The sequence below is a fragment of the Caretta caretta genome, chromosome 24 (assembly GCF_965140235.1).
Source record: "Caretta caretta isolate rCarCar2 chromosome 24, rCarCar1.hap1, whole genome shotgun sequence".
NCBI lineage: Eukaryota > Metazoa > Chordata > Testudines > Cheloniidae > Caretta > Caretta caretta.
Genome location: NC_134229.1, coordinates 16,371,216 through 16,397,606, shown reverse-complemented (window position 1 = coordinate 16,397,606; position 26,391 = coordinate 16,371,216). Strand labels below are relative to the sequence as shown.

Here is a 26,391-nt window from a genome sequence, read left to right as displayed (position 1 = left end):
CGGTTTCGTTTATTTACTAGGTAATCTGCTTTGATCTGTTTGCTATCACTTATAACCACTTAAAATCTATCTTTTTGTAGTTAATAAACTTATTTTATATGTTAATCCAATCCAGTGTGCGTTTGACTAAGGTTCTGGGGAAAATCTCAGCTTGGTTTCCACAAGTGTGCATGGTCTTCTTCACATTGAGGGAGAGTCGAACCGGGTATTAAACCCACATACTGGCCAGATTTGATGAGGACAGGACAGCACAGCTCTGGGGTCTGAGGCTGGGAGGCCAGCGGTCAGAGAGCCGGCAGATAATTGCAGGTGGGTGTGTCCCTGCCTGTGTGAATGCTGGTGAAAAGGCTGCCTGGAGGGCTTTGCAGCTTGTCACAGCAGCACAGCACGAGAGGGAGCCCAGTCTGGTGGGTCAGGGGGCTCAAAGGTACCCCAGTTCCAGGTGGCAACCTGGAGCAAACCCCTCACAGAAAGGTCTAGGTGCTGCTGGCCTTGGTCTGGGCCCCGTCCTCTCCCCTGTTCCCTGTCTCATGCTCACACTGAAAGGGCTGTGCTGAGCTCGCTATCTCTGAGCCAATCTAGGCCGGCCGACGCTGTTACAGCTCGGCCTAGGGTCTAGCTGATAAACAGCCCCAGCCCACAGCCCCGCAGTGCGATTCCCCAGCCCCGTCGGCCCAGAGCTCGGCCACAGACTGACACAGTTATTGAAATGCTGAGCAGTGTCTTCGCCTGCAGGGCAGGGCCGGCGCGCAGGCCCTTGGAGCCTCCTGCAGTGACTGAGCTCAGGGCGACCTGCTGGCCTTGCCCAGATTTCAAGGGCTGCTTCTGTGTGTTAGGGGGTTAACCCATGGGACTCCCTGCCACTGGGTGTTTGTGGGGTTAGCACACTGAACTCGCTTCCAGTGGGCTTTACCAGGGTTAACCTGCAGGACTCCCTGCCACTAGGTATTGGTGCTGTTAACAGGTTGGACCCTCTTCAACTGGGTATTAGTAGGTTAACTCATGTGACTCCCTGCCCCTGGGTTTTAATGGTGTTAACCTGTAGGACTGCCTGCCACTGGCTGTTAGTGGGGTTAACCGCTGGAACTTCCAGTCACTGGATATTAGCATGGTTAACTCATGGGACTCCCTGCCCCTAGGAATTAGTTGGGTTACCCCATGAGCCTCACTAATGCCATGTACAGGGGTGATATCACAGCCCTGCTCCCTATTCCCCTGCCAGCACAGCCTGGGGGGCATTCGCCCCTTTAGCTGTGGATTAAAAATGCCCCAGATCACCAGACACCCCAAAATTCAAAGGCCAGGTTGCTCCTCTTCTCAGACACACTGTGGGGAGCAGGTGAGGGGCAGAGAGCAAAGATCCAGTCCCCATGGCCCATGCCTGATTCCCAGGCAGGCTCAGGGGTTAATCGTTAACCAGGCATGTTCCAGTAACAGATCGAGATCCTGGCTCTGGGGCTGCAAATTTGTGAATGCCCCACACCGGGGAGCCCAGGAGGGATGGGGAGGGGAGTGGGATCTAGTAGGGATGGGGATGGGAGTCAGGACTCCTGGTTCTCTACCTCTGGCTTCAGGACCCCTTGTGGTTGCTGGCCAAGAAAGAGCAGGGCAAGCCTCATTCACAGCGTGACCTCTCTGGTATCAGTGGGATTGTCAGTGCCTGGAAGAACCACAGAGCTGGGGGCCTGCACGTCCCCTCTATGGCAGGACCCCGGTTTGTGCGGCAGAGCCCACACCCCCCCTGCCCTGCTGTGGGGAGCAGGTCTATGGCGGGGGCTGATCAGATCCTGTCAGGGTGTAAATCCAGCACCCGCAGCTCCCCTTTATTAGCTCAGGTCTCTGACAGCCTGCGAGGTAGAGACCTACGACATGGGCTCCTCTATGCTCCCTGCCCCCACCAGCTCTGTTGGAGCCCCTCACTCCCGACCGGCAGCCCCCTGCTAGCTCAGCCCTGAGCTTCCCCCACTCCCCTGACTGCTTCGCTTCAACAACCACGTTCATCTGAGTGCACGGGAGGCCGTTCTGGTGGCAGGAAGAGGCCGGGGGGAGGAGTCCCAGAGGCAGGTGGGTTTTCATGAAATGCCCCCAATAAGAAGGCAAGAAATCCCGAAAACAAACAAGAGAAGCACCTGAGGAAGGAACAGATCCCAGGAGTCCTGACAGCCCTGTCCCGCTCTCTTACTCTAACCACTAGACCCCACTCCCTTCCCAGAGCCAGGTATTGAACCCAGGAATCCTGACCACTCATCTCTGCTCTGACCCGCAGGCCCTGCTCTCCCAAGCTGGAACAGGGGTCCTGGCTCCCAAGCCGCGGCTCTCAGCCCCTTAGCCCGGCACGGGACGCTCAGCGGGGAGTTCCTCTACCTGGCGGGGCCACCACACTCCAGTCCCCTTGCTGGCTGCGAGCGAAGACTATGAGGCTGGAGCTGGGCTGCCTGGTGCTGTGGATCCAGCTCCTCCCCTGGGGTCCAGGTTCCTTCGCAGGTCAGTGAGCTTCCTTCTCGGGGTGGGGGAGAGCTGTGCCCCCTCCCACCCCCGTCCCAGGGTGGGGGAACAGGAGCTGTGTGTCTGCCATAGACCCCCGTGTGACCAGCGCAGGGGGACTGGGAACCAGGACGCCTGGGTTCTAGCACCAAATCTGGGAGCGGAGTGGGAGGTAGGGCGGGGGATCATCTGTGTTATTATCTCTTCTGAAATGATCTTCTATACTTTCCACGGTATGCATCCGATGAAGTGAGCTGTAGCTCAAGAAAGCTCATGCTCAAATAAATTGGTTAGTCTCTAAGGTGCCACAAGTCCTCCTTTTCTTTTTGCGAATACAGACTAACACGGCTGTTACTCTGAAACCTGAAATGTTTATTTCTCCTACCGTAACTCTGCCCTGTTTGCACACGGAGGTTGTCCCACTGCAACGAATCTCTGTCCCATTAGATTTCAGAGTAGCAGCCGTGTTAGTCTGTATCCGCAAAAAGAACAGGAGAACTTGTGGCACCCTAGAGACTAACAAATTTATTGGAGCATAAACTTTCGTGGGCTAAAACCCACTGCATCGGATGCATGCAGTGGAAAATATAGGAGGAAGATTTTATATACAGAGACCATGAAACAATGGGTGTTACCAGACACACTGTAAGGAGAGTGATCAAGTAAGGTGAGCTATTACCAGCAGGAGAGAGAAAAAAAACCTTTTGTAGTGATAATCAAGGTGGGCCATTTCCAGCAGTTGACAAGAACATGTGAGGAACAGTAGCGGGGAAAATAAACAAGGGGAAATAGTTTTACTTTGTGTAATGACCCATGCACTCCCAGTCTCTATTCAAGCCTAAGTTAATTGTATCCAGTTTGCAAATGAATTCCAGTTCAGCAGTCTCTCCTTGGAGTCTGTTTTGAAGTTTTTTTGTTGAAGAATTGCCACTTTTAGGTCTGTAATCAAGTGACCAGACAGAGTGACGTGTTCTCCGACACACCACACACCAGAACCACTAACCCAGGAACCTACCCTTGCAACAAAGCCCGTTGCCAACTGTGCCCACATATCTATTCAGGGGACACCATCCTAGGGCCTAATCACATCAGCCACACCATCAGAGGCTCATTCACCTGCACATCCACCAATGTGATCTATGCCATCATGTGCCAGCAATGCCCCTCTGCCATTTACATTGGTCAAACTGGACAGTCTCTACGTAAAAGAATAAACGGACACAAATCAGACGTCAAGAATTATAACATTCAAAAACCAGTCGGAGAACACTTCAATCTCTCTGGTCACTCGATTACAGACCTAAAAGTTGCAATTCTTCAAAAAAAACCCTTCAAAAACAGACTCCAACGAGAGACTGCTGAATTGAAATTAATTTGCAAACTGGATACAATTAATTTAGGCTTGAATAAAGACTGGGAGTGGATGGGTCATTACACAAAGTAAAACTATTTCCCCTTGTTTATTCCCCCCCACCCCCCACCCCGGTACTGTTCCTCACACGTTCTTGTCAACTGCTGGAAATGGCCCATTTAGATTATCACTACAAAACGTTTTTTTTTTCTCTCTTGCTGGTAATAGCTCACCTTACCTGATCGCTCTCCTTTTTAGTGTGTCTGGTAACACTCATTGTTTCATGGTCTCTGTGTATATAAAATCTTCCTCCTGTATTTTCCACTGCATGCATCCGATGAAGTGGCTTTTAGCCTACGAAAGCTTATACTCAAATAAATTCGTTCGTCTCTAAGGTGCCACAAGTCCTCCTGTTCTTTTTGTCCCATTAGAGCGAGTCAGCCCCCCATGTACCCATGGAGAAGCTGGTACAAAGAGGTGCAGACTGGGAAGGCTCTACCTGAAGGGCAGGGAAAGAAGCGATCGTTTAGCTCTGCTCCTCAGGGCGATCCTGCGTACGGACAGGGACTGGGAACACGCAGCCCCCCAGCTCCCAGGGCAGGGAAGGAGGAAACCAGCAGGATGAGACCTGTCACCTCATGGTCCCAGCCCCTGCATGTGCCTCGGCCTGGCTTAGCAATAGGTCCTTCTGTGGTGAACAGGCCAGTTAGCTGCAGAAACAGCCTTTGGCCGGCTACAATTATCCCTTCCCTGGGGAAGCTACCTGGTTAGCTGGTAAAGGGCAGGATCTGTCTCTCACTGACCATTTGGGCAGCGCCCGTCGCAACTGGGCCCTGATCTCAGCTGGGGCAGGGACTGTCTCTCACTGTGTCTGGGCAGCGCCCGGCATGACGGGGGATTTCTAGTTATTGTAATACAAAGAACCCCAAGTATGAAGCGACAGGGACGGCAGGCTGGGAATACTAGTGGGTCGCGCTCTGTGTTTTCTGCAGCTTGAACGCATTGCACCCCCGCAGGTGCCCCTTCCCCCTCTATTTCTGGACTCCCTGAACCCTCCCCCCAACTCCTCTGTCACGCCAAGGGCTCTGGCTGTCCACCTTCTCCCCTCCCCCCATGTTAGGGTCCCCCAGTCTTCCCCATATCCCCCCTCGCCCACTATTGCCCCCCATTCTCCTCCCCCACACCAGGCGTTTTGTGTGCACCCCCAGATCCCTCTGTCCGCCCCAGTCCCTCAAGCTCTGCTTTGCCCCGTACCCCCATACCGGTGAACGCCATTCTCTCCCCTGCCAGGGGCTCCGTGTGCCCCTCAATCCTCCCTGCCTCCCACACCAAGGGCCCCCAATCTCTCTCCATGCCAGAGGCTCTGTGTGCCCCTCCATTCCTCCCTGCCCGGCACATCAGGTTCCCCCATTGTCTCCCTGTGCCAGGGGCTCCGTGTGCCCGCTCGGGATCACTCGGGGTGTCTGTCGAAGCACTTTACGAATCCTGGCGAACGTGGTGATGAAATCGCCGCAGCAGCGGGCCCCGGGGGGCCGGGACGCAGCCCTGGGCTGACTTGTCTCTGCCCCCCTCTGCACGACGCTGCAGCCCAAATGAAGGAAGCTGTTCGCGTCCCGGCTTGGCGCTGGCCCAGCCGTGGGTACGCTAGGCAGGCTGCCTGAGCCGGGGGAGCTGCTTCTCCCAGGGGGGCTGAAGCGGGGGCAACAGGTGAGGGGGAGAAACAGTGGAAAATCCCCAAGCAGGAAAACAAAGCGAGCCGGGGGCAGCATTCGCCTCCCACATTGGCCGGCCGCCTGGAGTGAGTCATTGCGAGGCCAGTTAACCCCTGGGGATCTAACCCCGGTACCAGGCCGCCCTGCCCCGTGTCTATACTGGCCACGCCAAGAGCCCCAGTTCCCCGGGTTGCTCGGTGCTTCCTTTGCAGGGGTTGGGCTGTGTCCCCGTGGCCCGGGGCTGCGTGCTCATCGGGAGTGGGGGGGAGTGGCAGGCCGCTGGGCAGAGCCACATTTACAGTCCACTGCTGCTGGGGAGGGTGCGGGGGGGAGGTAAACTCCCATTTCCCCCGGCCACTTAGGGCTTAAGAGAACTGGAGGACTTGAGGCACCTTAGAGACTAACAAATTTATTTGAGCGTGAGCTTTCGTGAGCTACAGCTCACTTCATCAGGTTAAGAGTTTCGCTATCTCGCACCTCCGCTGGGCCAGCGGCAGCCTGGGATAAGAAGGCAGCGGAAGGCGGAAAGGCCCCTGTCACGGCGTCCCCGGGCAATGCTCTGGAACGGCTCCCTATGAAGCCAGGCAGGACTCTGGGGAAGTCTCCTCTCTGGGAGCAGCCTGTCTGGAGGCTCCACCTTCCCGGGTCTGACCTCGGAGCATTCAGCATCCTCTGCCCCTCCGTGCGCTTCCCACAGCGAGTCCACTCAGGCGGGGTCATGGGGGGGCCAGAGGATCCTGCCCCCCAACTCCGCAGTCAGACGTGACTCTCAGCCAGCCAAGAAAACAGAGGTTTATTAGACGACAGGAACATGGTCTAACACAGAGCTTGTAGGTGCAGAGAACAGGACCCCTCAGCTGGGTCCATTTTGGGGGGCCGTGAGCCAGACAACCACGTCTGCACTTCACTCCATGTCCCCAGCCAGCCCCAAACTGAAACCCCCTCCAGCCCCTCCTCCTCTGGGCTTTGTCCCTTTACCGGGCCAGGAGCTCACCGGATTCCTTTGTTCTCCCACCCTTTAGCTCTCACCTTGCGGGGGGAAGGGCCTGGCCATCAGCTGCCAGGAAACAGGGTGTCGGCCACTGTCTGTGTCCAGACCCCTGCACACATCTGCCCTCTAGGGCTCTGTAACGATCATACACCCTTCTGCCACCCCCTAGATACTTAAGAACTGCATAGGGGAAACTGAGGCACCCCCACACTATTCAGAGGAAACATTAAGAACAGTCCCACTTTGTCACAGCCCCCAACCCCAGCTCAAGCTCTAGCATGGTGGGGAAACTGAGGTAGGGTGGGCGTGCAGGCGTGTGCTTGTTCTGGGGCACGCTGGCCTTGTTCTGAGGGCAGTTCCCCGGCCTACACCAGACGAGCTGGTGGGATCTACGGCTCCGGTGGCAGCTGAACCTGCTGGGGCTCCAAGCCCTTTGGCACACGGGGGAGGGCTGCTCCGCGAGCTGGCACCCAAGGGTGCCAGGAGGCCAAGGAAAGCCGCGCAGGCTGGAGCCGAATGAGACCCAGGGAACCTTAAAAGCACATGGGCCAGGGTGAGGGACCCCAATGCAGCAATCGGGGGAGCGGCTGCGAGACGGTGGTGCCTCCTCTTTGCCACACGCCAGGGTCCCCCAGTCTCCCCCCATGCCAGGGGCTCTGTGTACCTCTCACTTCGTCCTCTGCCATGTTTAGGTCCCCGCTCCCCTCCTGCCGGTGGCTCTGTGGCCCCCATTTCCCTCTCCCCCATGTGAGGGGCTCTGTTTGTCATCCCCCCGTTTTCCTTCCCCCCATGCCAGGGGTTCTGTGTGACCCCCATCCCCCCATGCCACGGGTTCTGTGTGCACCTTCCCCCCCCCATAGCAGGATCCTTGATCCCCCACCACCACCCCCGCATGCCAGGGGCTTTCTCTATGCCCTCTTCTCCCCACACTTTTCCATCCCTCAATGTTTGTGACCCGTGGGGGTGGGGGCGCTGAGCGCAGCTGAGTGGGGGGGCCGGGGGAGGCTGGTTAGGCTGCCACTCCGCACTCAGTGCCGGAAGCCGGCTGCGCTGATCAGATGCAGCCTGGGGTGGGGGGCTGTGTGTGTCCCCAGTTTCCCCCGTTCTGTGTTTGCGATTTCCCCCCACAAATCACCGCCGGAGCTGGGTAATCCACTGGCGCATAGCCAGAGCGGCAATTAGCCCATTGGGTTCATTAGTGAAATCTGTGCCGTTCGGGTTTGAGTCTCGCTTTGCCTGCTCCCAATGGCCTCGTTACCTGACTTGACCTGATGCCAGCTTCCCTTGAACAAAACCGGATGAGTATGAGACATGAGGTCAAACATTTAATGCGTGTGTGTGGCGGGGGGAGGGTGGAGAGTGTCTGCTCTTCCTGCCGCAGAGAGCCCTTGGTACAGAAATCCCTGCTCCCATGTCATGTACGCAGCTAGGGAAGTGACTCAGGTGATAGGATGGGGAAACGGAGGCATGATGTGATTAAGTGACACACCCAAGGTCGTACAGAGACAGGGATAGAACCCAGGAGTCCTGATTCCTAGCCCCTCTTTGTGCTAACCCAGTGATTCTCAAACTTTTGTACTGGTGACCCCTTTCACACAGCAAACCTATGAGTGCAACCCCACCTTATAAATTAATCCCCCCACACACATAATACCCTTGTGACTCCCTGAGGGGTCACAACCCCCAGTTTGAGAACCCCTGCTCTAACCCACTAGACCCCAGTCCCCGGCGCCAAGGATAGAACCGAGGAGTCCAACAAGGAAGATGCACTAGTACCATGTTGCAGGGAGTCCCACAGACACACCCCACTAACATCTAGTGGCAGGGAGTTCCATAGGACCCTGTTGCAGCCCCTCCCCATGCTTGTGTCTCTGTACAGATGCCAACTTCACCGTGGTGCAGTCTCCGTCTGAGGTGGGCGTCATCCGGGGAGACAACGCCACCCTGAACTGCACCTTCTCCCGGGGGCTGTCCCCAGACAAGGGCGCCGTCTCCTGGTCCCGAGGTGGGCCGGGGGGAGAGGCCGCTGTGCCCCTGAGAACCCGCTTCGCACTGGCCTATCCCGACACCTTCCTGCGCAGAGGGGAAGGGACCCTGGCCATCACCAACGTCAGCCTGGAGGATGCTGGGAAATATGTCTGCCGGGTGCTGCTGTGGGGCACCGGGGAGGCCCAAGGCAACGGGACCCAGCTGCGTGTTTATGGTAAGGGTCCCTCCCTGCATCCTCTGGGGAGGGGCGCGGAGTCACAGGCAGGGGCTGGGACCTTTGTCCCACACTGGCTTAGCTGCTCTCATGACTCCTGTGTGTGGGTGTGTTTGTTGGTCTGTCCACCCCCTGCTGGAGGGAATGAGAACTGCTCTCTGTGTGTGTTGCCCCCTGCTGGAGGGGATGAGAACTGCTCTGTGTGTGTGTTGCCCCCTGCTGGAGGGGATGAGAGCTGCTCCGTGCATGTGAGATTAGAGCCAGCCAGTTCCCTGCCCTGGGGCTGGGTCGAAGCTAGCACCCTCTACAAGGGAAAAGCCCCATGTCCCGTTCCACTCTGGCAATGTCTTTATGACCCTTTCCCAAGATGTGTCAGTCTGATTATTTTTCCCCTCTCTGTCGGTCTGTCTCCCCCCGTACCCGGCATTTGTCTGTCCCATTTCACCCCAGCCCGACCCTCCCACCCAGTTATTTTCCTCCAGTTTCACCCGAAGCCGGAGTCAAAATGGACCCTGGTTTGCAGAACCGCTGGTTTCTACCCCCCACCTGCCCGGCTCACCTGGTACCGAGGGAGCGTCCATCTGCTCCCAACCCAGCCACTGCAGGAGTGTGGGGACCCGACCGGACCCCTCCAGGCTTCCACCACCCTGGACTTACCCTCTTCAGGACCAAGAGCCACCTATACCTGTCAGGTGGGGCACCCATCCCTGCTGGTTCCCCTCAGCACTGACTACACCTATGGTGAGTAGGGGGAGACCAAATCCTGTCATGTAGCAGGGAGTCCTGTGGGTTGGCCCTACTCACTTCCAGTGGCGGGGAGTCTCGTGGGCTGGTCCTGCTCACATCCAGTGGCAGAGAGTCCCACAGGCTGGCCCTGCTCACTTCCAGTGGTGGGGAGTCCTGCAGGCTGGCACCACTTGCATCCAGTGGCAGGGAGTCCCACAGGCTGGCCCCACTCACATCCAGTGGTGGGGAGTCCCGCAGGGCAAGGGAATGACGTGGTGATGGGGAAAGGGTTTGGGAGGATTTGAGGCTTCTGGCTAGATGCAGAGTGTCTCACACAGTGACAGGCCAGGGCGTTTGCCTCAGGAGGGGCTGCAGGGCTGGTGGGTACCAACAGGAGAGGGGAAGGTGCTGGACATCAGCCCCATGTCCTCGGTACAGCTCATCTGCCTGGGGAGAGACCTGCAGGGACACTGGGAGCCTCCTGGGGATCCGGATTTCCCCTGCATCCTTAACTCTGGGGCTTTCCCCTTCCAGACCCGCAGCACCAGGAGCCCCCCTCCCTGATCGCTGGCCTCAACCTCCTGAAAATAGCCCTGCTGGGAGCACTCAGCCTGGGCGTGGGGCTGGCTGGTAAGAGACTCCTGCCCCAGTGTCCCCCTGAGCCCCTTCAAAATCTGCAGGGTAAATGCCAAAGGGCATCAGACCCCAAAGGCAGGGATGGGAAGGGAGACCCTAGCTGGGCAGGAACTGGGACATGGGGCCTTTCCCCTCTAGGGGGCATTGGCTCTGATCCAGCCCTAGGGCAGGGGACTGGGACATGGGGTCTTTCCCCTCTAGGGGGCGCTGGTTCTGATCTGGCCCTAGAGTGGGGGACTGGGACACGGGCCTTTCCCCTCTAGGGGGTGCTGGTTCTGATCCGGCCCCTAGGGTGGGGGACTGGGACATGGGCCTTTCCCCTCTAAGGGGCCCTGGTTCTGATCCAGCCCTAGGGCGGGGGACTGGGACACCGGGCCTTTCCCCTCTAGGGGGCTCCATCACTGTCTCTCACACACACCCAAAGCAAGGCTCCCTGTGGTGGGTGTCTGGGGCGACTGAGGCAGGAGCCCCTCCCTGGGGGGTTAGATGCCAGGGGCCAGACACAGAGATGGGAGGGTTGGCTGCAGACCTGCTGGACTCCTAGCCGTGCTCATGCCCCCTTTCTTCGTGGTCCTTCCTTCTAGCCTGTCGGAGGTCTGGCCTAGGGCGACGCCGCCCGCTCCGGGGGAGTGAGGCCCTGTCACAGAAGGAACCGGTCCGTTCAGTGCTGGGACTCACCACCAGAGGGTGCCCTTCCATGGGCTCCCCATCGCCAGGAGCTGCACCGGCTGCTTGGATTCCGGGGGCTCAGGCAATAGAAGGAACTGAGACTCGGAGAGGGGGAAAGGACTTGGCCTGGGTCATGCAGATGGGGAGAGAACCCAGGAGTCCTGGCTCCCCTCCCCCTCTCTAACCACCAGACCCCACTCCCCACCCAGAGCTGAGAGAGAACCCAGGAGTCCAGGCTCCTAGCCCTCCCCTTGCCCTAACCACTAGACCCCACTTCCCTTCCAGAGGTGAGAGAGAACCCAGGAGTCCTGGCTACCAGCCCCTCCGCTCCCACTCTAACCACAAGACCCTCAAACCTCTCCTGGAGCCTGAGATAGAACCCAGGAGTCCTGGCTTCCAGCCTCCCTGTGACTCACAGGGAGCCAAGGGTGAGAGGATGAGGGTGAACGACTGGGGGGTGGCAGGCGGGGTTGGGGAGGAGTGATGACTCAGGCAGAGTGGATGAGGGTGCCCCCTAGAGGTCCAGTTCCTCCCACCCTCCCGCCCACTGCCCCGGCTCTGGCATGCCATGTGCCCAGGCTGCGCAGCGCCCATCTCTGATCAGTGTCCACACTGCACATGGCACATTCCTGGCACATTCCTGGCAGGCTTCACATTCTCAGGGCAACCAGGGCTCCTCCTTCCGCACTGCGGCCAGCCAGCTGTCCCTTGCCTGTGTGCTGCTTAGCATCCCACCGCCTGACAGCCCCGGGAACCCCACTGCACACTGCTTCCCTGGCACGATCTGCAGGAATCAGGACATGAACCCTGGCGTCCTGGCCAAATGCCATCTCACAACCCCCTGCAGCATTATGTGCGGCTGTTCCCCAGCTGCCCCGCCCCAGAGGAGGCTACATCTCAGCACCAGGCACACCATCTCTCTGTTGTGTTGGCTGTTAAACATATGAGGGGATAATAGCCTACTACTCCTGCAGTCCTCCATAATGGGATAACAGCCTACTACTGCAGCCTTCCTACAGAGGCTCACCCAGCGGAGCGCTGTGGGGCTTATACTGATTGCTAAACTGGCAATGTTCCGCCCCATTCTGCACCAGTGGAGATAGCTGCGGCTGTTAATAAAGCCCTTATCAGATGAAATAAGCTGAACACAGCCCTGATTCCCTTGTGCCATCCCGGCTGTCGGGTTTCAGTGCTGCGCTCTTATCTAAACCCTCGAGGTTGCCTGGTTCTCCTGATAAATTAATCAACAAACAGCCCTTAGCATGGAAATCAGAGGTTGTGCCACTTCTTCTCAGCTGGAAGGAGACATAAATTCAAATACTTGGCCAGATACGCAGCTGGTGACAAAGCAGTGTAGGTGTTGCTGATTGGCACCAGAGATCTGGCCCCATTGACCCCAGTGGTGCTCCAGCCGATTGACCCCAGCTGGGACCTGGCCCCATTGACTTCAATGGAGCTCCGGCCCATTGACCCCAGCTAGGATCTGACCCCATTGACTTCAATGGAGCTACGGCCCATTGACCCCAGCTGGGATCTGACCCCATTGACTTCAATGGAGCTATGGCCCATTAACCCCAGCTGGGATCTGACCCCATTGACTTCAATGGAGCTATGGCCCATTGACCCCAGCTGGGATCTAGCCCCATTGACCCCAATGGCACTCCGGCTCATTGAGCCCAGCTGGGATCTGACCCCATTGACCCCAATGGCACTCCGGCTCATTGACCCCAGCTGGGATCTGACCCCATTGACTCCAATGGAGCTCAGGCCCATTGACCCCAGCTGGGATCTGACCCCATTGACTTCAATGGAGCTATGGCCCATTAACCCCAGCTGGGATCTGACCCCATTGACTTCAATGGAGCTATGGCCCATTGACCCCAGCTGGGATCTAGCCCCATTGACCCCAATGGCACTCCGGCTCATTGAGCCCAGCTGGGATCTGGTCCCATTAACTTCAATGGAGCTCCGGCCGATTGACCCCAGCTGGGATCTGACCCCATTGACTTCAATGGAGCTATGGCCCTGTGACGAAGTTGGGGATTTTTGTCGTGTTTTACATGAATAGCGTATGCGCGCCTCAGTTTCCCTGTGTGCTGCATGTTTAACAAGGTGGTGGGAGAGGGTTTGTTGTTGCAGAGGACCAGGTGTGACCTCGCCTAGCAGCCAGGTCCCCCAGAAAACGGCCTGGAGATGGGGAACCCTAACAACTGATGACCTGGTGACTAAGAGGCCAACCCTAGCTTGGCCATCAGCCAGTTCTGGCCAGTGGGAGGACAAAGGGCTGAGGAGAGAGGACCCCAGTGACCTGACCAGCTGGTTCCAGCCAGAGGGGAACAAAGGACGGAAGAGAGATGGCCCCAGCGACCTGTTTACCTGGACAGAAGATAAAGTGCAGGGTCTTGGGACTGGAGGGAGAGAGCAGGCAGAGCACTCCTGCTGTGCTGAGGGAGGCCAGGCCTGAGGCCCTGAGAGTTTCCTGTGCTGGGTTCAGAGGCTCAATAAACCCTCCTGTGTTACGCTGGCTGAGAGTTGCTCCGGTCTAGAGAACAGGGGGGCATTATTCCCTCTGGGAGTGGAGGCCCCAGGGGTTCAGAGCAAGTGGACTCCCTGAGTGGGCCCACGGCGAGGGACAGGCGTGCTAAGGCTCAGAGAGGTGCAGTTCCAGGAGACGGAGGGGCTTAACCCCCGAGAGAGAGCAAAGCCCCAAGAAGGGCTGTCGCACTGAAGGGGGTTCCCCCCAGGGACTGTACGGGGCCAAGAGTGGGCATGACCTGTGAATTCGTAACAGGCCCATTGACCCCAGCTGGGGGTCTGGCCCTCAAGCTATAGCATCTTTCTGCTTCAAGGAGTCGAGTCCATTTTACAGATTGTAGTGCATGGAAATGGTGTGTTCTAGTGATTAGTGGAGAGGGGAATGGGAGCCAGGACTCCTGGGTTCTATTCCTGTGTCAATGTGGGCAAGTCCTGTTCATGCTCTGTGCCTCAGTTTCCCCTCTGTATACTAACAAGACTTCCCATATATTGCAGAGCTGCCAATCGGTGCTTGTTTCAAAGCCCTTTCGCACTCAGGGTGGAGGGTTTATTCCCGTCTCCCAGCCAGGTACATAGAGTGCTTTGCAAACATTAGCTAATTAAATGTTGTTATTGTTCGGGGGCTGGATAAATATAATTCTATACGTTGTACAAGTGGCAGACAAATGAGGCATAGATACGGGCTAAGATACAGGCGACCAGAGGGAGGGCTTGGAGGAGAACCCAGGTGTCCTGACTTCCAGCCCCCCTTCTAACCACTAGACTCTGCACCCGTCCCAGAGCTGGGATAGAACCCAGGAGTCCTGATTCCCAGGCCCTCCTCATGCTAACCAGTCCCATTTGTAGGTTACATTCACACACTCCATTATCTCCTTGATAACGAGACCATGTCACATTCTCCGGGATAGAAACCAGTGGCCCGATTGATTCCAAGCCTCTCGCTTCAATGCCCTGCGTCGGCTGCTTTAATTAGCTTCTCCTTGCCATGATTACAGAGCCTAATGAGGTGGCTTTGGCTGAACACCCACCCACAGGCACAGATGGGGACAAATCCGGGGGGTAGCAGCCGAATGGATGATCAAAGTTTGAGATGAGGCCACCAGCAGGATGCATTTCCATGAGAGTCCACCGGGGGGGCGGGGGGGGTCGAGGTGCCTGAGGTGTTGCAGTACCCAGCGACTCCACCAGAGGGAGGTGTTGCAGTCTCACGCTGCACAAACCCATGCCACGCACCGCCAGCAGGACGCCTCCCACCATTGCGATCCGTGAGAGCTAGTGCTCTCTGTCGCCCCCTCTTGCTGTGGAGGTGCACTGCGAGTGGGCCCCATCTTGCCGGCCCAGAAAACAGCCTACAACTGCCGCCCGCCCACCGCAGCGCTGCTTTGTGGCAGGAGGCAAAGGTGTGTGTTTTGGTACCAAGGTGGAGGGTTTGAGTCCCAGCCGAGGATCTGTGAGAGGAGGGCCGTGTTGCTAATAATTGCAACAGGAAGGCACCTGGTTTGTCCCAGGATGATGATGTCCCAGTAGCCGGCTCTTCGTCCCTAAATCCCACAGCGCTTTACAGGTCAGCGTCATTATGCCCACTGTACAGCGAGGGAAACTGAGGCACGGAGTGGGGAAGTCACGCAGCAGGCCAACAGACCTGGGCTCTGTCTGCTCGGCCTCGCAGGTCAGGGATTCCTTCTACACAGTGAACGGCAGAGGCCTTTGATGCAGAAGGGAAGGGGGTATGGGGCCTAGACATGCTCAGCGGTGGGTTCCAGTCCTGACCTGATCATGTCATGAGGTTGGTGCTTTCCAGCTTGGTCCTGGCCCCAGAGAGAGGATCCCGGGCAGCGGGGGGTGGGGAGGGCGGCTCTGGGAAGATGTGGATCTGGGAAGAGGACCCAGGAGTCCTGACTCCCAGCCCCATGCTCCAACCCACTGGACCCCAGCACCAGGGATAGAACCCAGGAGTCCTGCCTTCCTAACCCACTGGACTGCCCCACAGTCAAGTCAGTCTGTGCGTGCTGGGGGTGGGTGACTGCTGGGATCACAGCTTGGAGCAGCAAATCTGGCTGCGCCCAAGGCCTCTGCATTGCTCCTGGGGCTGCCCCGGCGTCAGCTTCTCCGTTCGTCGGTAGAAGACCTTCCTGGCCAAGGGGGGCAGGGAGCAGACGCCCCAGAGCCGGGCCAGGAACCTGCGGCAGGAGTGCTGGACAGCGGAGGAGGAGAAGTAGAAGATGACGGGATCCAGGCTGGCGTTGAAGGTGCTCAGGAGCAGGGCCTTGTCCCTCCAGGCCGGGCTGGCCCGCTGGACGAAGCCCACCACGTGGGAGACGTTGTAGGGTGTGAAGCAGACGATGAAGACAGCGAGGGTGGCGGCCACCAAGCCCACGGCCCGCTGCTTCTTCCCCCGGCGGATGTGGGGCGAGGAGACCACCACCCACATGAAGCCGCAGTAGCAGAAGGAGGTGAGCAAGGAGGGCACCAGGAAGAGGACGATGCCCAGCTCCAGGCGCATGGGGAGCAGCACCCGCAGCTGGCTGGGGGTGAAGTCATCGTAGCAGAGGTCCCTGGAGGAGGCGAAGGCGCTGGTGCCGTTGGCCGGCCCGCTGCCTGGCTGCAGCTCGGTCACGTAGACGATGCTGCAGTGGGCCAAGGAACACATCCACAGGCCCAGGCTGGCCAGGATGGCATAGGCGGGTCGGCGCCGCAGCTTGTAGCGGATGGGGTAGGCCGCGGCCAGGTAGCGCTCCACGCTGACGGCCGTCAGGAAGAGGGTGCTGGAGTAGATGGTGCTGAAGTAGAAGAGGCCGCTGAGGGGGCAGAGGAAGGCGGGCAGCGGCCAGCGCCCGGCCCCGGCCTCGGCCACCTTGAAGGGCAGGAAGGCCAGGAAGCAGAGGTCGGAGAGGGTGAGGTTGAGCAGGAGGATGCAGTTGGGGGTGGCCTTGCGCCGCAGCTTGCGGATGAGGGCGTGCAGGGCCAGCAGGTTGGTGGGGAAGCCGGTCAGGATGGTCAGCAGGTAGATGGAGAGGTACAGGGCGCGCTCCTCGGGCTGCGGGGCCATGCTGGGGGCATCGCACCTGGGGAGAGAGGGGGGGCCGGGTCAGCGTGGGACGTGGGGCCTTTCCCCTCTCGGGGGCGCCGGCTCAATGGGGGCAGGGAACGGGACATGGGGCCTTTTCCAACTACGGGGTGCCGGCTCCCATCTAGCCTGTGGGAGACGGGCTGGCTCGGGGGCGGGAGAGGCAGGGAATGGGACATGGGGCCTATCCCCTCCAGGAGGCACTGGCTCCTATCCAGCCCCAGGACGGGGACTGGCTGGCTCAGGGGCTGAGATCTGAGTAGCCAGCGGAGTATTTTGCTTGGCTACCAAACCTGCTTTAATTCAGGCCTTAGTGGCCCAGGCTTGGCAGTCACTCGCACCCCTCGCTCCTTCCCTCCCCACCCCACCGGAGCACAGCTGGGGCATGACAACCTGCAGGAGCGGGGGCCACGCCAAGATCCCGAACACCCTGGGGGAACCCAACCACCCTAGCCAAGATGTGTCTGCCCCTGCTCTGCCCAGCCCCATCGCTCTCTCTTGGCCATGGGGGGGAGCTCATTCCCCCTCCCCCCCGTCGGCATGCACCCCCCCCCACGCACTTCCATGGCCTCCGCTCCAGCCAGGCGGCGTCACCCAGGCAGCCCCTCCTCACCGGGAACGCACAGAAAGGGTCGTGCATTGCCAGGGATGCATATGTGTGTGTACACACAAGCAGCATATCCAGCAGGTGGCAGGGCTAATACACAGAGCAGGACTCATCCCCTCCAGCAGGGGGCAGCAGGGGGACGGACACACACACACACACACACACACACACAGAGCAGGGCCCAGCCCCTCCAGCAGGGGGCAGCACACAACACACACACCCCCCGAGAGCAGGGACCGGTAGACACACACAACCAGGACACCCCAAGTAGCTCCCCTGACCCCCTGCCAATGTAGCCCCAAGGAGGGAGTGGGGGGGCGGAGACTGTACCCAGTGCCCCAGGATGTGAAGCGTCACTAGGTCAGCTGCAAGGAGCCCGGCGTTTATCAGCACCCCAGATCTCGATGATGACATGGCTCTGCCATTCAACCGCACACATCCGCCCCACGCTGCCCTAGATACTGTTTAGTGTCTACAGCCGCTGAGCGAATCCTCCGTCACTGTCTAAGCAACACCCAGACTTAGGACAACAACCGGACCAGGGCACGTCTCACCCGGCCCTGAGACACGGCCACATGTGGTGCGGGGGGCAAGCTGGGGAACAGCCACCTGGCAACGCCGCACAGGGACGGCTCGCCTGGCGCTGGGGAACTGGATCAGCGCTAATTCCTGGGTTCTGTCTCCGGGAGCAGGGTCTGGTACGTTAGAGCAGGGGGGAGGGGGCTGGGAGCCAGGATTCCTGGGTTCTGTTCCCAGCTCTGGGAGGGGAGGGGGGTCTAGTGGTTAGAGCAGGGGAGGCTGGAAGCCAGGACTCCTGGGTTCTATTCCCAGCTCTGGAAGGGGAGTGGCGTCAAGTAGGTAAGAGCAGGGAAGGGGCTGGGAGCCAGGACTCCTGGGTTCTGTCCCTCATGGTGAGAGAATACAGGTTAGAGCTGGGGACAGCCCCTGCAGGCTGCTGTCTGCATTGATACATCATGAGCTCTTGAGTGTCTCATTGCAGGTTAAGGGAACAAATTATCTCCCAAGAGACGGACAGTGGGCCAGTTACAAGGTGTCTCTTCCCCCGCATAGTCACGGCCTAACTCAATTCAGGGGCTTGGCACATCTTCCTGGGAGAGGGCCTGAGTCTCTCCCACAGCTGCAGTTCCCGTGACTGGCCTGGAGGCTCAATTCCCATCCCATGGTCGCTCTCCCGCTAGATTAACTACACTAGCTCTCCCCACGCAGTCAGGGCTGGCCCCAACGTGGGGCAAGGGGGCGCTATGCTGCAGGGTGGGGTGGGGGCTCCCTGGGGAGCAGGGCCAGGCACTCTCCTCTGGCAGTCCGGGCTGGCCCCGGTCCCCCAGAGTGGCGCTAGGGGGCACTGTGAGGCAGGGCAGCCCAGGTAATGTGTGTACATTGCTTATCTGTGTTCTCTGAAGCCAGCGCATTTGCGTGCCCCTGATCGCCTTGGCCATCTCTCCTCTCCCTTATCTGTCAGACAGTCGGGGTGAGAACGTGGGAACCACCGCAGTGCAAGATCCCCCCAACCCTGCCTGCAAACCGTGGGCTGACAACCCCACACTTTCCCACGGCCCTTCCTCCGCTAGGAGACCACGCGACAGCTGAACGGAGCGCTGCCCAATGGAAAGCCCCCCGACTCCCTTCCGAAGGGCTGGGAGAGAGGACACGGGCCCCTGCAGGCACCTCTCTAGCTAGGAGAATAAATAGGCTAACCTGGCCCTTGGGAGCCAGGACTCCTGGGTTCTATCCCGGTTCTGGGAGGGGAGTAAGGTCTAGTGGTTGCTTAAAGTGTTGGGGGGTGGGCAGGTGGACTCAGGACTCCTGGGTTCTGTTCCCAGCTCTGCCCTATACGCCCTGTGTAACCTTGAGCAAGTCACTTTGTGCCTCAGTTTCCCCCAGTCTATAAAAGGGGGGCAGGCCAAGTACCAAGATCAGCTCATAACTGCACCATTAAGGTTGAACAAAGCTCCTGTTTTAGCAACTGGGCCTCTAGATCAACAGCACAGCCCATGTGAGCTAAGAGAGTCACTCCGTTACCTGGCAGATATAGTAGGCTAGTATCCCCTTACATCTTCCAGCCCTAGAGGAGGTTGCACTGTAGTTCCAGGAACTGGCGGCCCCAGCCCAGCTGCTAATGGCTGGCGCCTGCTTAGAGGATGACTTAGGGCATGTCTACACCCAGTGTGCAATCTCTGAGTCGTCGTGCCTTGTCTAGCCATTAGGAAGGTGACACGATGCTCGGCTCAGGATGGGAGGCACATGCCCAGTCCCGGCAGGCCAGTGAGTGGCAGCGTGCCAGGGGATCTGGGCACGGCCAAGGGTATGTGGGGAGCCCAGGGCTGGGTTGCCAGGGGGCTGTGGGTTGGGATTGAGGGACACCGGCAGAGCTGGGGTGCATGCGGAGCTGGCTAGCAAAACAGCAGCTGGACAGGCTGATGGGTGGATCTAATGAAGGGAGATGAGCTGCCAGCGTGGGAGGGCTTTTCTCATCATGCTGATCAGGGGAATCTAAGTAGGAAACCGAATTTCCCTTCCCTCGAGTGGGTGAGGGATGAAGCACCAGGGGCTCTGACAGCCTGGGGGAGCTGCTGGTCAGTGGGGCAGGGCTTCCCAGCCGCTGGCGTCTGGTATACACCATGCAGGGGAACTTCACTCCCCACCTTCCTGAAGCAGAGCTCCCAGCCCCCCTTCCTGAAGCAGAGCTCCCCTAGACCCCCACTCCGCTCCCAGAGCCAGGGAGAGAAGCCAGGAGTCCTGGCTCCCAGCCCCCAGCCCTGCTCTAACCACTAGGCCTCACTGGCTCTAATCTACCAGGAAGAAATGCCAGCTCGTGCCTGGGCTCTGGGCTGCAGTCACACCAGCCAGACCCTCTGCTCAGCTCAGTACCTCAGAGCCTAAATGTACCCGCCCTGCCCTTCCCTCCCCACATCTGGGCCTGGTCCAATGCCCCCTACCTGCTGAGGGGACCCTGGAAAATGGGGGTTACAGCCCCCCACAAACCACCAAGCCCAGATCTGTTCTGCCCCAGCCTGCCCTGCGGTGATGGGGGAAAGCTTTCGGGTACTAATGAGGCAGCAGCTGATCAGATTTGGTGACAAGGCACTGAGATGCGCCCGCCTCTGGGGTGTTGCAGCCAGGGAACAGTCACACAGCAACGCCACACGGGTACTGCTCAATTGGATCAACATTGATACCTAGGTTCTGTGCCCAGCTCTGGGAGGGGAGTGGGGTCTAGTGGTTAGAACAGGGGGTACTGGGAGCCAGGACTCCTGGGTTCTATCCCCAGGTGTGGGGTCTAGTGGTTAGAACAGGGGGTACTGGGAGTCAGGACTCCTGGGTTCCATTCCCAGCTCTTTTGTTGTATTGGACACAGCACTGGTTGCCCAATGTTCAAATAAAGCCACCAGTACAACTGGGAGCTGGAGTTCTCTCTGCCAGTCCCAACCTTTAGACTCCCCTGCACTCCCAGAGCTGGGGACAGAACCCTGGTGTCCTGGCTCCGCATTTCTCTCTGTGGGTTTGTGCTGGATCTTCATTGTATTCAGGCATCTCTAACATCCAGGGGTGTTTGATCTCTCAGCCCTTTGTCCCTCCCCAGTCACCCAGTGACTCTGCCCGGCGTCAGGGCTAATGGTGCAGGGGCAGCCAGTCTGCTGGTTGTGTGACGCGAAAGCCAAACAGCACTTTCCAATTTCCAGGAATGGATCTGATGCTGCTAGGGGCCAACGTGCAGAAAAATAAGAAAATTACAATAAACATCCTTCCCGAAGAGCTTTGGAGAGCTGGAGTCTGCAGCAGAAAAGCAGCCGGTGTTTACACAACATGCTAAAGGCTGAATGAAAGAAACAGATTTGCCACACAGCACATCATTAACCCATGGAACTCCCCACCACTGGGTGCTAGCAGGGTTAAGGATCCAGGCCCTGCTATGAGAGACAGTCCCTGGCCCCGGGGGAGATCAGGGCCCCGCTATGCCAGGCACTGCCCAGACACGCAGCCAGAGTCAGTCCTTAGTGAAGCAAACTCCTGGCAGGGGTGTGAAGTTGGGTGTGTTGGCTTCTCTGAAAGGCAGGCATGCACACACATATCATGGTCACACCAAAGGATCGGTGCATGCACACAAAGACCCAGAGCAGGGCTCAACTCCTCCAGCAGGGGGCAGCAGGGATCCCCCCCCCCCCAGCTGCAATCTCAGGGGTCCCACGATCACAAACGTGAGAGCACAGCATGCCCTGATCTGTTTCAGGGTCGTTCTCCAGGAGGGCGGCCGACAGGTCCTTTGGCATCTGGAGCCCTCGGCCATGAGGGATGCTTGTCCCGGGGCCGGGAGCGCAGCCAGCTCATCACTAGAGCAAACCTGTCTCCCCGGTGGAGCCAGGTCCCCATGGGACGCCAGGAGATGGGGTCGCAGGCAGGCTCGTTGGCACGCACCGGAGCAGGACTCGTGACTTCGTCCACTCTTGCTTCCGGCTTCTGTCATCCCGGCTCACGCGGGCGGGGGGGAATCTCAAATCCCCCAGAGCTATAAGGATTGCCTGAAACCCCCTGCTCTAATCACTAGACCCCGCTCCCCTCCCAGACCCAGGGTTAGAACCCAGGAGTCCTGGCTCCCAGCCCCCTGCTCTAACCATTGGACCCCGCTGCGCTCCCCAGTCCAGGGCCATACTGACATGCATCTCTTGCCTACAGGGAGGTGTTTGTGTGACACAGAGGGAAAAAATCGATCCCATTAACGGTTCCTCAGCACGGGGCCCCGGGGTCGCTGGCATGGACAGCAGCAAACAGGTGCAGCCCAGCGTTGCTGGGAAGCCAGAAAGTTTTCTGCGGTAGGTAAACAGAGACTGTTCCAGCCCTGGCGAGCTGGGGCAGGGGACAGGCCACCTTCCACCTCTAGGGGGCATCGGATCCCATCTGGCCCCAGAGTGGGGCACCGGCTGGCTCTGGGGACAGGGCATGGGATATGGGGCCTTTCCCCTTGATACCACACTCCCAATACACAGCTGGGAATGGAAACCAGGAGACCTAAAGAAAGATTGATTCAAAACATCCACCTTCCTGGGTTGGATCCCCAGTTCTGGGAGGAGAGTGGGGTCTAGTGGGTTAGAGCCGGGGGGGAGGGGAGGGGGGCTGGGAGCCAGGACTCCTGGGTTCTTTTCTGGGAACCGCCATCTGGACAATGAGTTGCTTTACACAGAGAACCATGGAGCTGGTATAAGACTGGAACATCTGCCTGTCTATCCATCCATGGACACCTATCTGTCCATCTTTCGTTGTGTTCCTCTATCCTTTTCTATATGCCTCTCTCTGCCCTGTGCTGTTTGCTCACAGGCCCCAGGCTGGGACAGAGTACCAACTGAACTCACCGGGGTGCTGGGTCAAGTCAGATCTCAGCCGTTGCGTAGATAGAGGGGGTGTCTGGGGATGGATGGATAGACAGAGAGGGTCTATGGAGATAGATGCAGTGTATGGGGATGGATAGATAGATAGAGGGGGTGGATGGGGATAGACAGATAGATTATAGGGAGGGAGGGATAGAGAGGTGGGGAGGAAGAAGGGATGGGGAGATGGAGGGGTGTAGAGGGCTGGATGGATAGGGAGACAGAGGGGGATGGAGGCGTGGGGGGGATGAAGGGATGGAGAGATGGAGGGGTGTGGAGGGACGGTGGGATGGGGGATAGAGACTTAGCCGAGTGCAGGGGAGGGGGATGGAGGTGGAGGGTTGCATGGGGACCGAGGGCAGTGCAAGGCTGGATGGGGCTCGGGGGGGGGGAGGATGGAGGGTGTAAGAGGAAGCAGAGAGGTAGACGGGGGTACCAGGGGGGAATAGATGAAGCGGTTGGTTAGGGGGGGATAGGGGGACTATAGGGGATGAATGGATATGGGGGGGATGGACAGAGGAGTGGCTAGGGGAATAGACCAAGGGAGGGATGGGAGCTATGGACAATGGGGGAGGGTGGGATGGATAGAGGAAGGGTTAGGGCTATGGGGGTACATGGGGGCTGGTTGGGGGACTGTGGGGCTATGGGAGGCGGGATGGAGGGGGATTGGGGGGATCTCACACACACACACATTCTACAAAGGATAGATTAATTGGGGGGTGGGGCCAGGGAACTGGATGGATAGGGGTGCATTGCGGGCCATGGGGGGGGCATGTGGGAGGATGGATAAAGGGAGAAGGGGTTGAGGTACATGGGGGAGGATTTGAGGGATCGATGGATGGGGTGCACAAAAGGATGGAGAGACGGTGGGATGGGGGGATCCGTGGGGGATGGATGGATCTGGGGTGCATGGGGGGAGGGACAGATGAAGGGAAGAGTGTATGGGAGGATGGGGGCTATGGGGATGGAGGGGGAGGGGATATATGGGGGCTGGGGCCATGGGAGTGGGGAATATGGAGTGGATGGGAGGCCAGGGGGGCTATGCGGGTGCAGGGGGTGGGGGCCATGGGGAATGGCTCTCAGAGGCACGCAGAGATTTAAGGCCAGGGGGACACGCCCCCCCCCTTCCTAATCCCCAGCCCCGGCCAGGCACCTACCACGCTGGAAGGTGGCCGGACTCCTGGGTCCCTCGGCTGGATCGCTGCCTCCTGAATCCCGTCCCGTCTGCTCCGCTCCACCGGCTGCAGCCCCCGCACCCCTCCCGCACCAGCTGGCACCGCCCGAGGGCGGGGCCGGGAGCTGCGGGGCGGGGTGGGGCGGGGCTAAAGTGGGCACGAACTGGGGGGACTGGACGGGGGCGGGGGAGATGCACCGGGGTTTGGGTGGGGGGGTGGATTGGGAGCTCGCCCTTGGGGGCTGAACCCTCTTGCAGTACAGCTGGGGGACACAGAGGTGGCTGGATCCCGGCCGCCCTCTAGCTCCCGGGGGGCTGGGAAAGGAGGGATCGTCCCCCCAGGGAGGAGGCAGGAGCCACAGCGCTCAGGCTGCTGAAGGCTAAAATTGGACAATGACCTGGCAGTGGGGAGCCGCTGAGAGCAGAACCCAGGAGTCCTGGCGCCCAGCCCACTGCTTTAACCACTAGCCCCCCCTCCCAGAGCTGGGGATAGAACCCAGGAGTCCTGGCTCTTCCCTCCCAACCACTAGACCCCACTCTCCTTCCAAAACTGGGGAGAGAACCCAGGAATCCTGGCTCCAAGATCCCCTTCTTGGGCCACAAAACAGCGCCCAGTATTCCAGAGCTGGGATGGCGGGGGTCTGTGGGTCGGCACTGAGGGCCACTGGCAGAGCTAGCATGGGAGGAGGAGTCCCGGGGGGGGGGCGGATAGCAGGGGCTGTGGGTCAGGATTGAGGGGCACCAGCAGAGCCGGGCTGGGGGGGACCCCAGGGCTGGGGCAGCAGGGGGCTGTGGGTCGGGGGTGAGGAGTATCGGCAGATCTGGGTTGGGGGGGGACCCCAGGGCTGGGGCAGCAGGGGGCTGTGGGTCGGGATTTCTCCCTGGCTATTGTTATTATAATTCCCCATCCCTGCCTGCTGCAGGCCTTTCTCTCTGTTTGCCCTTTTAATACCCTTTCTATTATGTTCAACGACTTCCCCAATAAACCTCTGCCCCGACCATGGATCTAACCTTTCATCTCTGCCCGGCTCTGCGCTTCCCCTTTTTCCTGGTCTCCCTGGAGGATTAACTACACAACATAAACACGCAGTTGAGTGAGTGGCAGCTGGTCTGGACCCAACCGAACCCCGCCGTACCCTGCCCCCACTAGGACTCAGAGTCGTCGTTTGCATAGGCAAAGTGGGCAGTCAGACAGTACATTTCCAATTTCCCTAATGCTTTCCTTCTTTAACGATCTCAGCGCCGAGACTCGGCCACCTCTGGGGCGGCGCAACGGGGGAGCAGTCACCCGGGGAAGGCTCGCCTGGCGCTGGGATGCGCCCAGCTCTGGGGTGGGACGGCAGGGGAACAGCTGCACAGCAACGCCGCACAGGGATGGCTCGCCTGGGCAGCGGGTTTAAAACAAATAAAAGGAAGTTCTTAACACAGCGCACAGTCAACCTGTGGAACTCCTTGCCTGAGGAGGTTGTGAAGGCTAGGACTATAAGAGGGTTTAAAAGAGAACTGGATAAATTCATGGAGGCTAAGTGCAATAATGGCGATTAGCCAGGATGGGTAAGGAATGGTGTCCCTAGCCTCTGTTTGTCAGAGGGTGGAGATGGATGGCAGGAGAGAGATCCCTTGATCATTACCTGTTAAGTTCACTCCCTCTGGGGCACCTGGCACTGGCCACTGTCGGTAGACAGGACACTGGGCTGGATGGACCTTTGGTCTGACCCAGTGTGGCCGTTCTTATGTTATTATGCTGGGATGCGACCAGCTCTGGGGTGGGGCAGCTGGGGAACAGCCTCATAACGACACCCCCAACTATTTCCCCAGCACAGTGCCCCTGTGCCAGCCTTCCCCTGCAGCCTGCACACGTCTCCCCTGACGTGGCTGGGGGCTCTGGCCTTGCAGGCATCTCCTGTTCTCTGCCCAGGGCTCTCACCAGAGGGCACGAGTGCCACCATCTGTCCAGGCGCTGCAGGACGTCGCCGCGGCTGATCTAAGGGGCCCTGCGGGGCGGACCCGCTGGGGAGACACAGCTCAGCACATGGGCGCGACACTGGCAGGTTCTTCCAGGGCCGGTGGGAGCCGGGGACAGCTCAGTGTGGGTTTGATTTGTGCTGGGCCGGCGGCTGGCTCGGCTGGGACCTGACCTGGTTACCCCCTGGGCCATGGACCCTGGCTACTCCAGACACCTGCCCTGGGTCTAGGAGTCTAGGACATGTGTCCTCACCAACCACGCCCCGCGTCCCGCTCTGTGTCTTGCCCCATGCAGCCTGCCGGCCAGTATGTCCCCCTCACACCCACTTGCAGGATCCTTTGGTAAGCGCCACCCTCACCCTTTGATTAAATATGGGGCGGGGGGGGGGGGAACTGTTCCCACTGTCACAGAGCCAGCCACACTCCAGCCCTCCTGCATGGGACGGGCCAGAGAACTGCCCCCCATAACCCCAGCGCCAATCCCTTAAAAACCCAGCCAATCCTGATCTAAACCCTGCGCAGATGGAGAAGGCCCCAGGCCGCTAGGGAAATTGTTCTGGTGATTAATGACTCTCACCAGGCCAAACGTCGACGCCACGCAATCAAAGCGACCCAACGTCGGCACACGGCCGCTGCGGGAATGACATCGCTCGTGCGTGGCTACACTGGGGTCCCCGTGTCGGCGGTGTACGTCCGCCCCACGAGGGCCTGGCCGACGGCACCGCCCCCGTGGGACGGCCCCTGAAAGCCAGCGACCAGCAACATGAGCCGCACGGCGTCTGCCCTGACACTGTTCATCTCGGTAGATCTCAGGGGAAGCTTCTTGGCTGGTTTCCCCCCATTCCTTATGCAAGGAAAACACCCCTGCAGTCCACGGGATGGCGTCACCA

The 26,391-nt window shown here is 59.1% G+C and overlaps 2 protein-coding genes across 2 annotated transcripts; one reads left to right on the top strand and one right to left on the bottom strand.

The window, feature by feature from the left end:
- The first annotated feature begins 2,147 nt into the window (after positions 1 to 2,147).
- LOC142070068 (tapasin-related protein-like) lies at positions 2,148 to 15,018 on the top strand. Its single transcript, XM_075123044.1, has 6 exons — positions 2,148 to 2,484; positions 8,418 to 8,741; positions 9,192 to 9,482; positions 10,002 to 10,097; positions 14,614 to 14,707; positions 14,862 to 15,018. Exons 1-6 carry the CDS (start codon positions 2,415 to 2,417, stop codon positions 15,016 to 15,018), a joined length of 1,032 nt encoding a protein of 343 aa, XP_074979145.1. The 5' UTR covers positions 2,148 to 2,414.
- Positions 14,231 to 23,594, bottom strand: LOC125625801 (free fatty acid receptor 3-like). The gene is made up of 2 exons (XM_048828314.2): positions 23,520 to 23,594; positions 14,231 to 16,372 (listed from the first exon to the last, which is right to left on the bottom strand). The coding sequence occupies exon 2, from the start codon at positions 16,354 to 16,356 to the stop codon at positions 15,340 to 15,342; it is 1,017 nt and encodes a 338-aa protein (XP_048684271.1). The 5' UTR covers positions 16,357 to 16,372; positions 23,520 to 23,594; the 3' UTR covers positions 14,231 to 15,339.
- Between the last annotated feature and the right edge of the window lie 2,797 nt (positions 23,595 to 26,391).

What these genes read in the sequence shown, in the direction of transcription:
- LOC142070068 (XM_075123044.1), top strand. Translation starts at nt 2,415, where the DNA reads ATGAGGCTGGAGCTGGGCTGCCTGGTGCTGTGGATCCAGCTCCTCCCC. An exon ending in GACCCAGCTGCGTGTTTATG is followed by an intron (nt 8,742 to 9,191) that starts GTAAGGGTCCCT and finishes ATTTCACCCCAG; the next exon opens with CCCGACCCTCCCACCCAGTT. An exon ending in CAGCACTGACTACACCTATG is followed by an intron (nt 9,483 to 10,001) that starts GTGAGTAGGGGG and finishes TTCCCCTTCCAG; the next exon opens with ACCCGCAGCACCAGGAGCCC.
- LOC125625801 (XM_048828314.2), bottom strand. Translation starts at nt 16,356, where the DNA reads ATGGCCCCGCAGCCCGAGGAGCGCGCCCTGTACCTCTCCATCTACCTG.